The 15056-nt window shown below is 49.5% G+C and overlaps 1 protein-coding gene across 1 annotated transcript in view; it reads right to left on the minus strand.

The window, feature by feature from the left end:
- The window catches only part of TTBK1 (tau tubulin kinase 1), a 129487-nt gene that overhangs the window by 69339 nt on the left and 45092 nt on the right, over positions 1 to 15056 (minus strand). The window contains exons 4-5 of the mRNA XM_032790824.2: positions 8866 to 8939; positions 1358 to 1498 (exon numbers count right to left, since the gene is read on the minus strand). Coding sequence (XP_032646715.1) covers positions 1358 to 1498; positions 8866 to 8939 — 215 coding nt within the window. The remainder of the gene's footprint in view (positions 1 to 1357; positions 1499 to 8865; positions 8940 to 15056) is intronic.

Raw genomic sequence — 15056 nt, forward strand, 5'->3', positions numbered from 1 at the left:
GCAGCAGCCATTCTCCCAACCACCCCACCGAGCGATGCCTCAGGCAGGAACACAGTGCATGTCAAGGCAGCACCATGAGTTCCTACTTTATTTGCTAATATGTTTGGTTCCCCCAGGCAGACAAAGTCAGTGCTCAGTGTGTCCCAAGGAGTAGTGAAGCAGCCCAGCAGTGAAGAGGGTTACAGGCTCCCCCAACTAGAATTCAGTTTGAAGACAGGAGGCTACAGATTATCCAGATAATAACCATAAAACCAGAGTGTGTGTTAACTCAGCAAAACTTCCGCAAAACTATGGGAAATATTTATACTCCACATCCAGAGCTCTGTAGTGATCAAGCATCATCCCCACTCAGGCTGGGGTTACTATGGGCAGAAAGTGCTTGCTGTTCTTCCTCATGTTATAGTTACTAGGACATGCTATCCTGCACACAACTCTGCCATGCCGGGTCTGATTCTCGGCTGGAGTAAACAGGCACAGCAAGTCAATGGCAGAACACTATCCTACGTCAGCTGAGAATCCGGCCCTGTCACAGCTCCCAGCCAAGCTGGATCTGCTAAGGAGAAAGCGGCCAGGAGTAGGGAGGGCCTGGCAGGAAGTCCCGGGGTCAAGGGGAGAGGGCTACAGGAAGCAGCAGAAATCCTCCTATAAGAGGCCCTGGAGCAGGCTCTGACTCTCAGGCAAGTGGTCTGTAGAGTAGAAACCTGTAGGGAACAGACAGCCCCTGCAGAAGGCCCCAGGTCAGGGGAAGGGAGGGTGGATATGGAAAGTGTGTTCCCCGATGAAGCCCTGAGAAGAGGGCTAACCCTGACCCTGAGTGGGGGGTCACTCCTCCCTGGGCAGAGGAGCCAGGCTAGTGTCATTTTGCCTTTTGCCTGCACTCAGCATGGAGAACTCCCCAGAAGCCAACGCAGGGTTCCCAGGACCTCTAGCCTGTTTGCCAGGACATGCAGATACCCCTGCTTATGAAATAATGGCTCTGGAAAGGGGGTTTTCTTTAGCAAAGACAAATGCGTGGATGTGACCTTTATCAAAGTGTTGGGGCACACGGAAGGGTACCCTTTCTGAACCTGTGTACCAGCTGCTTAGCAGTGATGGGCTGGATTCCACAGGAATACATGGAGCTGCCTGCCTCCAGAATCTGATCTGATTGGGGGGCAGCGTGACACCAGAGCCACAGACCCACTGTGGAGTGGCCTCTTCTAGCAAAGGGGTGGCTGGGGAATACGTCACTCTACTCCTCTCTCACATGTCGAATGGGGCAACACGGTAGCCTCTGCCAAAACTGCCCACTGTCCCAGCCCCCAGGATGACTGTTGACTCAATCTTAAAGTGGAGAAACGCTTCGAAAACTACCTACCGGCTTGATATCCCGGTGCAGGAATCCCACAGAGTGAATGGCTTCTATGGATTCTAGAATCTGCTTGCCCAATCGCAGGGTTGTGCTCAGTGTGAAAGTCCCCCGAGGCTGGCTTCTTCTGAGGTCTGCAAGGTTCCGGCCCTGAAACAATTAATATGGTGTGTACCCCAACATCTCACACGCACCATTTGCGGCATTTAATCCACTCCCAGACAGAGAATGCTTTACAGCGCTGCGGCTCAACACACACACTCCCCTCCCCATCCCCACCCAATCACAGATGTGCACACACCTGGGTCTGCCTTATTTCTTGGATTTCATTTTCTAGTGAATTACTCGCTGATAAAAGGTGCCAGACTGACAGCTATGGAAGCTGAAGAATCCCATTTATTTATCCTCAAAACAGGCCTGGAAAGGACAGTAAGAGGGCAGGCTTCCCACAGACATACAGCCCCTGAGATAGAGTGCTGAATACAGATGGTTCCCATTTCAGTGTTCCGACATATTCAGCCCTTGGCTGGAAGCTCAACAGAAAGGCCAGTTACAAGGGTGGTCAATGAGCCAAGCACCCACTGGCTGTTAACACCTTTTGGAATCAATTCCATTAGGAGTCCTCTGGGTGGGAACTTCATGTAAGCATTTCACGCAAGTCCAGGCCTAGCAATGCTCTTGTATTAAGAATCAGGCCAGATACAGAGTTGCTAGAGTGAGATTTTTCCTGGAGAGATTATATTTTTCCAAGGCTAAGTGGTAATTTAACCTCTACCTTAGTTTATTTCTGAGTCTAAGTAAAGGCTACCAGTTCAGCAGAATACTGACTGATGACCACTAAATTATATTCATGTAAGCATCCCAGTAAGATCCAGGTTACAGGCATCAATGAGCCCCCAGAAATGATGTGCTTTCTTCTTGTGTGTGTGGACTAGGTAATCACATGCACAAGCTTTTCCACTCCGCCCCTTCGCCCTCTGCCCTGCCTTCATTCATACATTCCCTCGCCTTTCTTCTTATAGACTCACCTCCCTCTTCACACTGCACCCAGCGATAACAGTTGCCGTCACTCCACCAAAGTCACGTGCCCCCTTCTGTGTCTCACTCCACTGCAGTCACATCCTCATCCCTCACTTTCCTTCTCCACCACAGTCACATCCCCCGAACCATGTCCCCCACGTTCATTCTATGACCATGTCCAGACTAGGAGAAACAGCTGTTTTCAGATGGCATCACCAATGCACTGTAAAATCCCAGCACAGACATGGCAAGCTGCGGATCTGCCTCCATGTCACTCTTTGCAGCAAATCTATGGTCCCTGCCCATGTCCCGACTAGCTGATCAGAATGGTCCCTTCTGGACAGAAATTCCACCCCTCAGCCTAGTCTCCCCAGAATCAGCATGCCGGTCCGCATAGGGGACATTCCCCCTGACTGGTGTTAACCCTGCTGGTGCTGCAGTGTGGAGCAGGTGCAGCAGCCTGGCTTGTTGGCATTGCCTCAGACCCCAGTTTCAGGAATGTGTTGTCAGGCTGCAGGATTGATGTGTTTGCTTTTGTCACTTTCTGTTGTGTGACCTGGTCCTCTGTGCATGAAACCTAAACTCACTATTACCCTTTCCCTCCATAATGCAGTGCAAACGTCTACCCATCAGCATCCCTGCTTCCCAGCTTTGCCTGTTACCTGCGTTCAGGATTGTTTTCCTCAGAGATTAGGTGCACAATTCCCAGCTAAATCTCACCATTTATCACCCACATTTCTAACTTTGCCTTTTTTATCAACAACAAATCCAACCCCGAGCGGTTAAAAATCACAAGTCAGATTCCGGGGGGGGAAATCATAAGATGGGCTTAAAAGTCACAAGGTTTTCAAACAAGAAGGAAGCACGCCATGCTCTCAGTGCTGTCAGGACATGCCACCATTCCCAGTTTGTGCGTGATCATTTCAGGTTCACAATTCACCCTCACCGCACACTCAAAAATGACTGCCCTTCGTCTCTCATATCCCCTGGGTTAAGAGAGCTGCCATCCTATCCCCCAACCCCCTCACTACCCCCATCCTCCACCCAGCCGCCTTCCCTGCTCCACCCAGCATCCTACCTCACTCATATCCTCCCCCACAATGTCCTCTTCCCCCTGAACCTCATTTACCTGCCCCATATCTTCTATCCCTCACACTCTCCTGCTCTGCCCCATACTCCTCTGCGCCTTTATCATTCCCCCTCCTATACTCAATCTTCTTCTTTATGGTCCCAGTCTCCCTCTAACCTCCACAGCCTTCTGTCTCTTCCCAAGATCCCTTCCAGCCCCTAAGTCTCCCTCCTGCATGCCACATTCTCCTGCCTCTTCGCAATTTCCTAACCACAGAATACAGGAGCTGGTCAACTTCCCAAAGGGAAGGCTGGCGTCAATCCCACTGAACCTATGGGAGATGGTGGCCACCTTTACTAGGGATCACAATGTGGTGGGGGAGGGATAGCTCAGTGGTTTGAACTATTGGCCTGCTAAACCCAGGGTTATGAGTTCAAGACTGGTGGGGGAAGACATTTAAGGATCTAAGAAAAAAAAGTTGAGGATTAGTTCTGCTTTGAGCAGGGGGGTAGACTAGATGACCTCCTGAGGTCCCTTCCAAGCCTGATATTCAAGGGGGAGGGATAGCCCAGTGGTTTGAGCATTGGCCTGCTAAACCCAGGGGTTGTGAGTTCAATCCTTGAGAGAGCCACTTAGGGATCTAGGGCAAAAATTGGTCCTGCTAGTGAAGGCACGTGGCAGGACTCAATGACCTTTCAAGGTCCCTTCCAGTTCCAGGAGATTGATATATCTCCAATTAAGAAAAATTTTATTGGTTTTTTTTTTTTTTTTTACTTCTCCCTGCAAACTGCACAGGGATGTGGCAGCTATTTTGACTTAGAGCATGCCCGAACTTCAGTCCCACAGACCGTAATGAGGTACGTGTCCATTTTTAATAAGGGCAGCAATTCACAAGAAATCAGTGAAAAAATCATGAGCAGCTTTAAAAAACAGCAGCTATTGTGTGACTTGATAAAATCCCAACAGCTGGCAACTCTGTCAACTGATCGTGTCTCCTCACCGTGGTACTGGCAGTCCATGAATGCCCCATAGCAAACACACTGCTTCAGTCCTTCTCAGGGCTCCCCCAGCAAAAATTCAAATATCAATGAGTGCACTGCAAGGCAGAGGCACTACAGGAGCACAGCTTCCCAGCCAAAACCTCCTCAGGGCTCTAGGAGCCAGGAAGGGGTGCGGATTTGAACTGCGGCCATGCTCCTCTGGAACATCTGCTCGCTAACTGGTAACTAGATTTTAATTTTCCATTTGATCCCTAATAGCTGACATTTTCTTATCCCTTTTTCCAAACCGTGGTTATGCTACTTGAGTCAGCACAGACATAGATAGAGTTCTCTGCAAGTCCATAGCACAGGGGGAGTGTTAGACTAGGAGCATTGAGCATTGGCCTGCTAAACCCAGGGTTGTGAGCTCAATCCTTGAAGGGGCTGCTTTAGGGATCTGGGGCAAAAATCAGTACTTGGTCCTGCTAGAGAAGGCAGGGGGCTGGACTTGATGACCTCTCAAGGAGAGAGAGATATAGATATATATAATTGGAGAGATACCTATTATATATATATATATACATACACACACACACACACTCTCAGGGGGGAGAGGGACAGCTTAGTGGTTTGAGCAGTGGCTTGTTAAACACGGTTGTGAGCTCAATCCTTGAGGGGGCCATTAAGGGAATGGTCTTGCTTTGAGCAGGGGGTTGGACTAGATGACTTCCAACCCTGATATTCTACAAAGACAGGAAGGCCTTTTAGGGGGGGAGGGACAGCTCAGTGGTTTGAGCATTAACCTGCTAAATCTAGGGTTGTGAGTTCAATTCTTGAGGGGGCCACTTAGAGATCTAGGGCAAAATCAGTAGTTGGTCCTGCTAGTGAAAGCAGGGGGCTGGACTCAATGAACTTTCAATGTCCCTTCCAGTTCTAGGAGATTGGTATATCTCCAATTATTATTATTAGGAGTAGATGTTGTACTTGAAATAGACCAAAGGAGACTAAATACTGCAAGGCAAACTGCCTAATCAAGTAAACTGTGTTTTTAGGAGTTGAAATATACTAGGTGCAGCTGACTACTTGTTGCTCTTTTGATTTGAGGCAGATACAGTTGCTCTCTGGAAAGTTACATCCTCTCACTTGCTGGCTAAGATAGAGTTTAGGGGGATATGTATCACCGAAATATATTTTTGCTCTGGGAATGCTACCATAAGTATGAAATTTCCATCTCAGAACCCTTTGTAGCTCCTTCCTCTCCTGTTACCTACTGTCATTATATAAGCTTTTTTACAGATATAAAACCACAGGTCTTTCAGAGGCCCTGTTCTAACCCTCATGAATAGCTTTACAGACAAAGAAATGAAAGCTAAGGATGGACTATGTATCCAAATCACAGGGCTCTGTTTATCCCTGTCTTCTGAACTCTGCCTATGCTTTTTTTGACCGGCAAAGAGGAAGTGGATTTTGAGATGTGTAATTCTTTTGATGAAGCACACTCCTGGTAATCTTCAACATCAGAGAAGGCTATCAACTGATCAAAAGCACCTAGGAAGAGTTCCTTTGGCAGAAGGCCACACTGTGTTATTGCAAACATTCAGAGGACCTACAACAAACACAGAGATTATTTGTGGTGTGCTGATAACACTATATTATAGAACCCTGTTATCTCTACCCCTGCAGAAATGGAATGTCACAGACATAGAAAGGATGAATCAAGTCAAGTTCACAAAGGAATGGGCTAGAAAGGATTGCAGGTGCTTGTTGAGGACTTGTACAGACATCCTAGAGATCACTCCCAATGAAACACCCTTCATCTCCATCTGTGCCCCTTCTCAGAACCAAGTCACTAAGGAAGTATTTAGGGTTTGGCTGCACTTGGCTTTCTAGCTTTTTCTTTTTCTCTGCCTGTGTGAGTTAAGAACAGGGAGCATAGCTTTTTTATCCACTCCAAATGCTCTGGCTTTGTGGAGTGCAGCCAGAGCTGTCCTGTTACCAGGATGTTGTTTCTGGGACCTCTCATGTCCTTATTTTATGCGACTGGAATCATGAGGAATCTTTTTAAGAAAAAAAACAAAGAACTGTACACATCGAAGGCTGCCTTGTTCCAGCCACAATCCTCCCGTGGCAGGTGAGGGAGACAAAGGCATGTTTCAGGTCAGTAAAGCTACCCAGGGGCATGGAAAGCCATGGTGGTCCATGATGGCCTCAAAGGAAGCTAGAAAACAGGAGCAGCTCTGCAGCTTTGCAAAAGTCTGGGAGACAGCACTGACACTGAAGTGCCCTGATTAAATCATAAACACCGAACTGGTCGAGAAGCAGCTGCAAGGAGCAGATGGATCCCAGGCATTGCTCCGAAGTAGCAACAGTCAGAATGAGAGCCTGAATGGTGCTGGTCCAATGAGAAAGTCCCCTGCAGTGCCAGGAAATGGGGGTCCTGCAGAGTGTCCCAGGAGAGGCAGTGAGAAGGCAGCTCTGAAGCAGCTGCATGAGAGTTGATTTTGACGAGCAATGGACAAACGTCTGAGACTAAAACCGCACCGTCAAGTGACACTATGAAAACGGATCCATGAGTTTGTGTGTCTAATGACTCCACAGAAAATTGCCTCCGTTTACAAGCAAAAAAAAGCAGGTTTTTCTAGCAACCGGCCCTTCCAACTCAGCCTGTGCTCTGAAAGTACATCATCAGTCACGTTTTGTCCTCAGTTACCCCATGGCCCATTGTCTTCAGGGGCTTGTACAGGTGGAAGTGGGGAAGAACTGGGTCTTGCAATTACATCTTAAGAGAATCCTGTTGAGGAGCTCAGGCCGCATTTACTCTTGCACAGCTGTGTTGGCTCTGCAGGGCTAGCACGGGGTAGAAGGTTACAGCGACTGTCACTAAAAGCAGCTGGAACGACACTGGAGGTCCGCAGGAACAGACAAGTGAAGTTAGACGGTGCTGGGTTCTTAGCCCCCTCCTCAGAACCTTGACAGCTGTTCCAGGAGGGTTCAATGGGGCACATGGAGCAGCCAAAGAGGTACATTTTCAGCCTGGCCTCAGTGGCTTTCCCTGTCCTTTGGAAAAAGCCTTGAACTCACTGCATTCAGAGTGATGCAAGATTCCCCTAGATAGAAGAGGCACTGACTGCATCCAGCACCAAGAGGAAGACATAGGGGACAAGCTCTCAGATAAGAAGTACATGTTAAAAGAATGAGATGTTTATTTTGAAGGGGCATGGTCAAGATAACAAAAAAGTCACAAATTCTCACTGAATAGCATTTACCGATTATCTTTAGCTATACCACACAAGATCCCTTCAAGGGGCTGATGGAAACCCTACTTGTCTATCTGCCAGCTTGCTCGCTCTGGGTATTTGACAGGACTTGGTGTATGGCGCGTCTCAGCATCCTCTTTGATCCATCAACCAGGGCAGCCACCATCACTTGCTTCTCTGCTTCCCCCCTGCACCAACAAGCACCTCTTCCATGCTGCCCCCTACGCATGGAACACCCTCCCCTAATCAATTCACACAGCCCCTTCCCCTGGCCTTCAGTTCCCTTCTTCGCCCATCTCTGCTGCGATGCTCACTGGAAAGCTGTCTAACGTTACTGGCTAGGCAGCTGCTCAGTTACTGATCTACCCGTTTCTCTCATTCACTTGTATTATTTAATTTAAAGATAATATAAAGATTCTTTAATTTAAATTAAATAATATAAGTGAATGAGAGAAACTGGGCTACCCTGGGCTAGTAGACGAGACTTTGACTTCCTATTACTTGTTACCATCACCCTCACCTTCCATCCACAGCGTTCTGCACCCATCTGTCACATCGTGCCTGGTTTGGATGTAAACTCTCTTGAGCAGAGAGAGCCTTTTATTTTATGACTATACAGCGCCAAGCGCAATGGAGCCCTGAGGACAGTCAGCGCTTCTGGGTGCTACTGTCACACAAACAATACAATAAATAATAATCAACAGGCAAATGTGATCATAAAACCCCCAACACTAGCCAAGAGACACTCTGGGGCAGTCGTCAAATATAAATCTGCTTCTAACTCATTGTTTGAAACTGGCTCACTACCAAGATGAAGGTGCTGCTTTAAATCTCCATTCACTATTCCCACCTCCCTGCCATGAGGCCTTCCATCAGTTGTTCCTCCCGTCACCACAATCCCAGCCAGTGATTTCATCTCTTCACCTGCGAAGGCCTGTTGTGGGGGACAGCTGCTTTTGCCATGGGCCCCACACAGAGCCCCAGTAGCTCCGTAGGCTCTTGGAGGTGCTGACTATACAGAAGGGGAGAGTCTCATGCTGAGCCACACAAGGATCCAACAGGCAACAGGCATCAAAAGATCCCCCTCTCTCATCCAGCCAGCCATCCCCCCAACTCTCACCTCACTCTCCTGCTGACTGGGAACAACGGCAAAGCCCAGATGTCTCTGAGACAGGGAACAGAAGAACTCACCTGAAGCTGCATGACCACATAATTAAATTTCTCATTCCTTCCACAGCCGATAAATCTGCAAACATGGTCTTTCCCTGCAGGGAAATACAAATATACAGAATATAATATAAGAAACCAGACCCAGCTTCTGCAGAGAAAGAGCTTCACAGCCAACATCTAGTCAGCCTTAAAAGACTGGACCGTTTATCTTAAAAGAGGAATAAGTGTAAACCCAATAGCAGTTTACACGGTAAGAAGGAGGAATGACATTAAGGAAGATTGACTGGGCCAGTCAATGAAACTGAGGAGTCTCACATTTCCCACCCCATGTACTTAGCCTCTGGAACTCACAGCTACTGGATACCACTGAAGCCAAGAGCTCAGCAGGAGTCAAACAGGAACAGGACATTGACCTAACAACGATAGCTAGAATTAGAATACTAAATACTCCAGATTAGACCTTCAAGGCCAAAGCTGCTAGCCACCCACCGACACCACAGCCTGTGTCCCATAACCACAAGGAGGTTGTAGTGAGCCTGAGTGGCCTCCCTCCGACTGGGAGGCGGAGGGAGCATTAGACGCCCTTTGGAGGGCGGAGCCAAGATCATCCCGCCCCCCTCACCAGAAGTACCGGGGCGGGGCTGGAAGTATAAAAGGCCGGCCTGGCAGCTCAGTTTGGGGAGAGCCTACAATGGAGGAGGACACTTGGCCTATTCTCCAAAGGCCCTGAAAGGAACCTGTGCCTGGCTGTTCCCGATTCTCCGGCGTGGATTAGGACTGGCCTGGAGTGCCCACTGCCGTTTACCCCCGAAGAGCCGGAAGAGACCTGGAGGCTGCAAGTACCAAACCCCGAGGTCATCTTGGGCTCAGTCCAACTAGCAATCTCTGGCTCCTCCCTTCAAGAGACTTTTCTCACCTGTAAACAGTCTGTTTCTGGAATCCTTCCCCAGTTCCTCCCCTGAGTTACTCCTTTCAGCCTCCCTCAAGCAGGCGTGCCCAGAACTCCTCTTTGAAGCTGAGTCATATTTGTTAGTTCCTCACACTCTCCTTAGACAGGAGTGTCTCCAGCTCTCCTGGCTGGAGCTGGGTTCTGCTAATCACATCCTCTGGCCCTTCTGAAGCAGGAGCCCCAGCTCCTCTTGGGAGCTGAGTGGTGAGTTAGCCAGCTTGGGGCCTTCGCCAGCTTCTCCCTCAGCTGGACCCTTCTCTTTAACTAGCTGGCTGGCTTTCAGGGTGCTTAACAGGTCACACTTGAGGGAGGAGGCAGCCTTTACACTGGGCTCCTTCTCCCAGCTGGTCAGGCAAGAGAGGAGTCCTGCCCTGCCCTCTCTGCAAGGCTCCTGGCCTCAGGCTCTTAAAGAAACAGTAAGTGCATTTCTTCCCAAACACCTCTTACTCCCGGGATGGCTTCCTCTCTCCCAGCCATTCCCAGATCTTTGTGGATATAGTCAGACTTTTCAGATTTTTAAAGGGCCATGCCACCTGATGGGGTGGGCTGACCATTAGGCTCTATTACCCTTAAGGGGAGACTACCTCATCATACCATCCCAGCTGGTATCATTCACAAATTTTACAAGCATACTCTTCACTCCATTATCCAAGTGATCAGTGAAAATATTGAATTGCACCAGACCCTGAAGAAATACTTCCTTTTATTTGTTTTAAACCTGCTGCCTATTAATTTCATTTGGTGACCCCTAGTTCTTGTGTTATGAGGAGTAAATAACACTTCCTCATTTACTTTCTCCACACCAGTCATGATTTTATAGACCTCCATCATATCCCCCCTTAGTTGTCTTTTTTCCAAGCTGAAAAATCCCAGTCTTGTTAATCTCTCCTCCTATGGCAGCTGGTCCAAACCCCCTAATCATTTTTGTTGCCCTTTTCTGAACCTTTTCCAATTCCAATAGATCTTTTCTGAGATGGGGCAACCACATCTGCACGCAGTGTTCAAGGTGTGGGCATACCATGGATTTATATAGAGGCAATAGGGTATTTTCTGTCTTACTTTCTTCTCACTTTTCAGCTCCAGCAGGCACCAGACAGACAGACTGGTTTCTGTACAGGAGAAGCCCCTAGGAAAGGCATGGCGCCAGTGCCTGGCCAGCCAGCCTGCTTGTGCTTGGTGGGAGCAAGGGTTACAGCAGGCACGGCTTGGGACATGGGCAACTATGCTGCCCATCGGACTATTAGAATTCCAGAGCAGCACGAATACAACCCTGGTGGGGACCAGTGCTCCCTCTAATTTTTTAGATCCACGTGCGGAATTAATTTTGTTATGTGCATCAATATGGAGGTGATGTATGGCGGGAGTGTGGCTCAGGGCTGGGGCAGAGGGGTCGGGTGGGAGGGCTCTGACTTGGAGTGCAGGCTCTGGGGTGGGGCCGGGGATGAGCGGTGCAGGAGGAGGTTCAGGGGTGAGGCAGAGGGTGGGGGTGTGCAGGCTTCAGCTGGCGGTGGGGCTAGGAATGAGGGGTTTGGGGTGCAGGAGGAAGTCCAGGGGTGGGGCAGAGATTGGGATACGGGGGTGGGCTCCTGCTGGGGATGGGGCCGAGGATGAGGGGTTTGGGGTGCAGGCTGCCCCGTGGCTGTGGCGGGGAGAGAGAGGACTCCCCCCAGCCCCTCTCTCACCGCAGCAGCCCGGGGAGAAGCACCTCATCCCAGCTGTGCAACTCTGAGGCTAGGGGAGGGGCGCCTCTCCCCATCTGCACGGCCCTTAATAGCCTGCTGCACAGCCGCACAGCTTAGAGGGAACTTAGCTGGGGACCCCAGGATCTTCTCTCTCCATGGCCAGGAAGATGATGTCCAGGCAAGGAGACTGTCATGCTCTCCTCTAAGGCTGGGGAGAAAGACCCCACCTTGGAGATCAGAGCAGGAGAGGAGCCAAGCACAATTTAGAGCAGAAGGGAAGAAGACCCCAGAAAGTCAGCAGGTGCCTTTGTTTCGTCAGAGTGCATCTGTCACGGGGCGGTACCAGAACCATTTTCCTGGTAGATAAGGTAACTGCCAACTCCCAAACAGAGCACGGCAGACAACGGCAAACAAGGTGAGCTCAGCACGGCGCATTCTGAATCCCCTTCCATCCATCCCTCACCCAGCCCCTTCTACACCAGGGACACGCAGCGCACGCTTAGTAAGAACACAGATTTATTCAGCCCCACAAAAAGCCTCTGCAAAGGGATGAGAACGGAATTACATGGAGCCAAGACTGCAGCATTCTCCACTAATGAAAGTAACACAGGTACGCCAGCGAACGGCATCGCGAATGGCAACCAGACAGCTATCTGGGAACAAATGGGCAAACCAAGGAAGGGCTCTCCTGTGTCAGGACATCCCCATCTCTGCCTCCCCCTGCAGTGAGCAGGGAACAGGCAATGCATCACCGCTTGGTGCCTGCTGCCATCAGATCATGATGCAATCAGACCACAGCATGGCTATGACAGACAGTCTGCACCTCACACAACTGTTCAATATTCAGCAGATCCCTGCACTGCAGAGTAAAACTAATCAGAGGCCTATGTAATGAGATTGTTAAATGGAGCCAAAGGAATGGACAGGGGAAATGCCACAGTGAACTCTGGGAGCTTGTAAATATGGGAGCAGGTGTCCTGCGCTGTGAGGTCAAGGAGAAGCGCACATGGATCCTCCCTTCACACAGCTGCAGGCTGCAGCAGCACAGACAAGGAGCCCAGCACATGGCATACACGGCATGCACACACATGTACGCTCCTACCCCCAGCTCTTGCTGAGCATCCGTCCCACCTCTTCCTACAGAGCAAGCCTGGAGCCCTGAGCAACACCCCCTCAGAATCCCCAAGCCGCAGTCCCAGGGAGATTCAGACGCTTTCCTTCTCTGCACAAAGGATGGCAGAGTGACATTTTACAAAGGGATGTTCTTAAAGTGACTGTCTCTACTGCAGCAGGGCCCCACCCAGCAACGGTTCAGCATTCAGCATAGTGCTTGATCCAACAGTTTACAACAGCTCCTCCTTGCAGGAGCACAGAGAAGGGCAAAGGGGATAAATCCACAGGAGTTACACATGGCATATAGCTAAAGTGAAGTGAAGATTGCTACCACCAGGGTCAGATTAAAGCACAGGTACTCAAGACATGTGCAAACCCTAAACAGAGCAACAACAAACCCCAGACATTTAACAAAGTCAGGAAACAGAGTTAAGGTAAGGCGTCTCACATACCCCCCACAAACCTTAACTATGCCCCTGCAGGAATGCCCCAAGGGACTCAGTACTGTAACTTTCCATAACAAACGCTGCCATTTTGTAAGTGTCCCATCTGCTCTGGAAAGTGACAGCCAAGTATCATGACATCGAGCAGCCCTGTCTCCCTCTGCCAGCATTCCAAAGCAGGCGCAGAGGTTCAGGAAATGAGGAAAGTCAACTCCTCTCGCAGCCACAGGGGCTTTCCTGACAAATGAGAAAAAGAAAACTCTGCTCCTTCCTTTCCTTCGTTATACATGCCTATCGCAAACTCTGGAGGGCAGCTTCACTGGGACCATTCCCCAGTCCAGGGGCAGGGAACTCACCCTGACCCACTCCCCAGAGCCAGGCTCTGTGCACGTGAGAGGAAGGGAACTAGCAAGAGGACCACAAGAGGTGATCCTTCCCTTTGCAACTCCGGACTTCTCCATGCCCTCCCCTACCCACAGCTGATGGCCATCTGGGTCTGACACCAACCCATCTTCGCTGGGCAGAAGCCTGGTCCTGTAAAGCAATACACATGCCTGTGCCATACTGAAGTCCAGTCCAGACTAATGAGTAGCTGTGTCAACCCTGCCCTGTAACCTGGGGTACCCTTTACAATGCCTCACTGCTCACAAACAGCCTCCAACCGGTAAGTCACTCCCAGCTAGGGAGTCTCTGTGTGCTGCTACCAGCCAGCCACACCTTGGCTCTTACCAGCCTTAAAAATGACCCCAAACACTCCCAGTCCCAGATTTCCCCCCAGAAGCATATGCCCTGTACTGCCCAGCCCTCTCCTGGGCAGTATGGAGATACTAACTCTGTTTTTCCTTTAAAGGAATAATATGCTAACAACTTGCTACCGCAAATAGAGTTACCCAGACAGTTTAACGTGAACACACCGGATTAGATAATACATGGAAACAAGTTTATTAGCTACAAAGAGAGAGACTTGAAATGAGCACAAGTAATGAGGCATAAAAGCCAGAAATGATTACAAGAAAAATAAAGATAAAACGTTTACTGATGCCTAACTTGACAAATTACATTAGATTCTTTAGGCCAGACCACTCCCTGAGTCCAGTAGCTGCTTCCTTCGTCTCTTCAAGTGCAGTGAATGCGATGGGCAGGGAGAGAGAGGGGGGTGTCTTGGGGTGTTTGTCCCTCCTTTTTACAGTTTCAGTCCCTCTCCTGAAAAACATTTCCAGCTGAGACCCAGGCGCCAAAGAGTCTACGTGGAAGGATGTTCCCTGCTGGTTTTTTACCTGTTTGCACTTCCTTTGTCTTCCCTTCCTGCTTGAGGACTCTGTTTACTGCTTAAATGCAAGCTAAGCAGAACACACCTTCCTTTGTTTAGGACAGACCTGTTTGCCAACCTCTGTTTGGGCAGGGCCGTGGGACTTGGAACGTGCTAATAAGACCATGCAAGGGAATCTTATAACTTCCCACACAATGTTGCTGCACATATTTTACCAGGACGATACTGACCAGCCAACTGTGAGTTTTCAGATGTTGCCTTACAAGGCATACTCTGTACAAAGATTATTGCAGTAGTGTGAGGAAGTAAACACAGGGGTGTACTCTGTCACAGTGCCACAGTGGTTTATGGTACTAAGTGAAGACAGGGAGGAGGAGAAAGGCTCCACCCATGCCATACAGCACATCTGCCAGGGAATGGGGATGAATTCGCATGAAGATTGACCTCCCAACCCTGGGTCAACTTGCAGTCAGCCATGTCAGTAGTACGATTTGCTTGCACACATGACAAGGAGTGCAGAAGATGGAAGACAATGCCACAGACGTGCAAGGCCCCTTGCTGATCTCCTGATGGGCACCCTTCTGTTCTTGGGCAAGCTGGTTTTTACTTTCATTTACTATTGTGTATCATCTGTGTGTCTACCCTCCTTTGCTTCAGTGCAGCTATACTACCACTGGCTGCTGCTCTACTGCCAGGTCCCAGGCAGCCATGGGAGACCCTGCACTACTCTGTGGGTGAGGTGGGAGAAGCCACAG

This window comes from Chelonoidis abingdonii, chromosome 3 (assembly GCF_003597395.2).
Source record: "Chelonoidis abingdonii isolate Lonesome George chromosome 3, CheloAbing_2.0, whole genome shotgun sequence".
In the NCBI taxonomy this organism is placed as follows: Eukaryota; Metazoa; Chordata; order Testudines; family Testudinidae; genus Chelonoidis; species Chelonoidis abingdonii.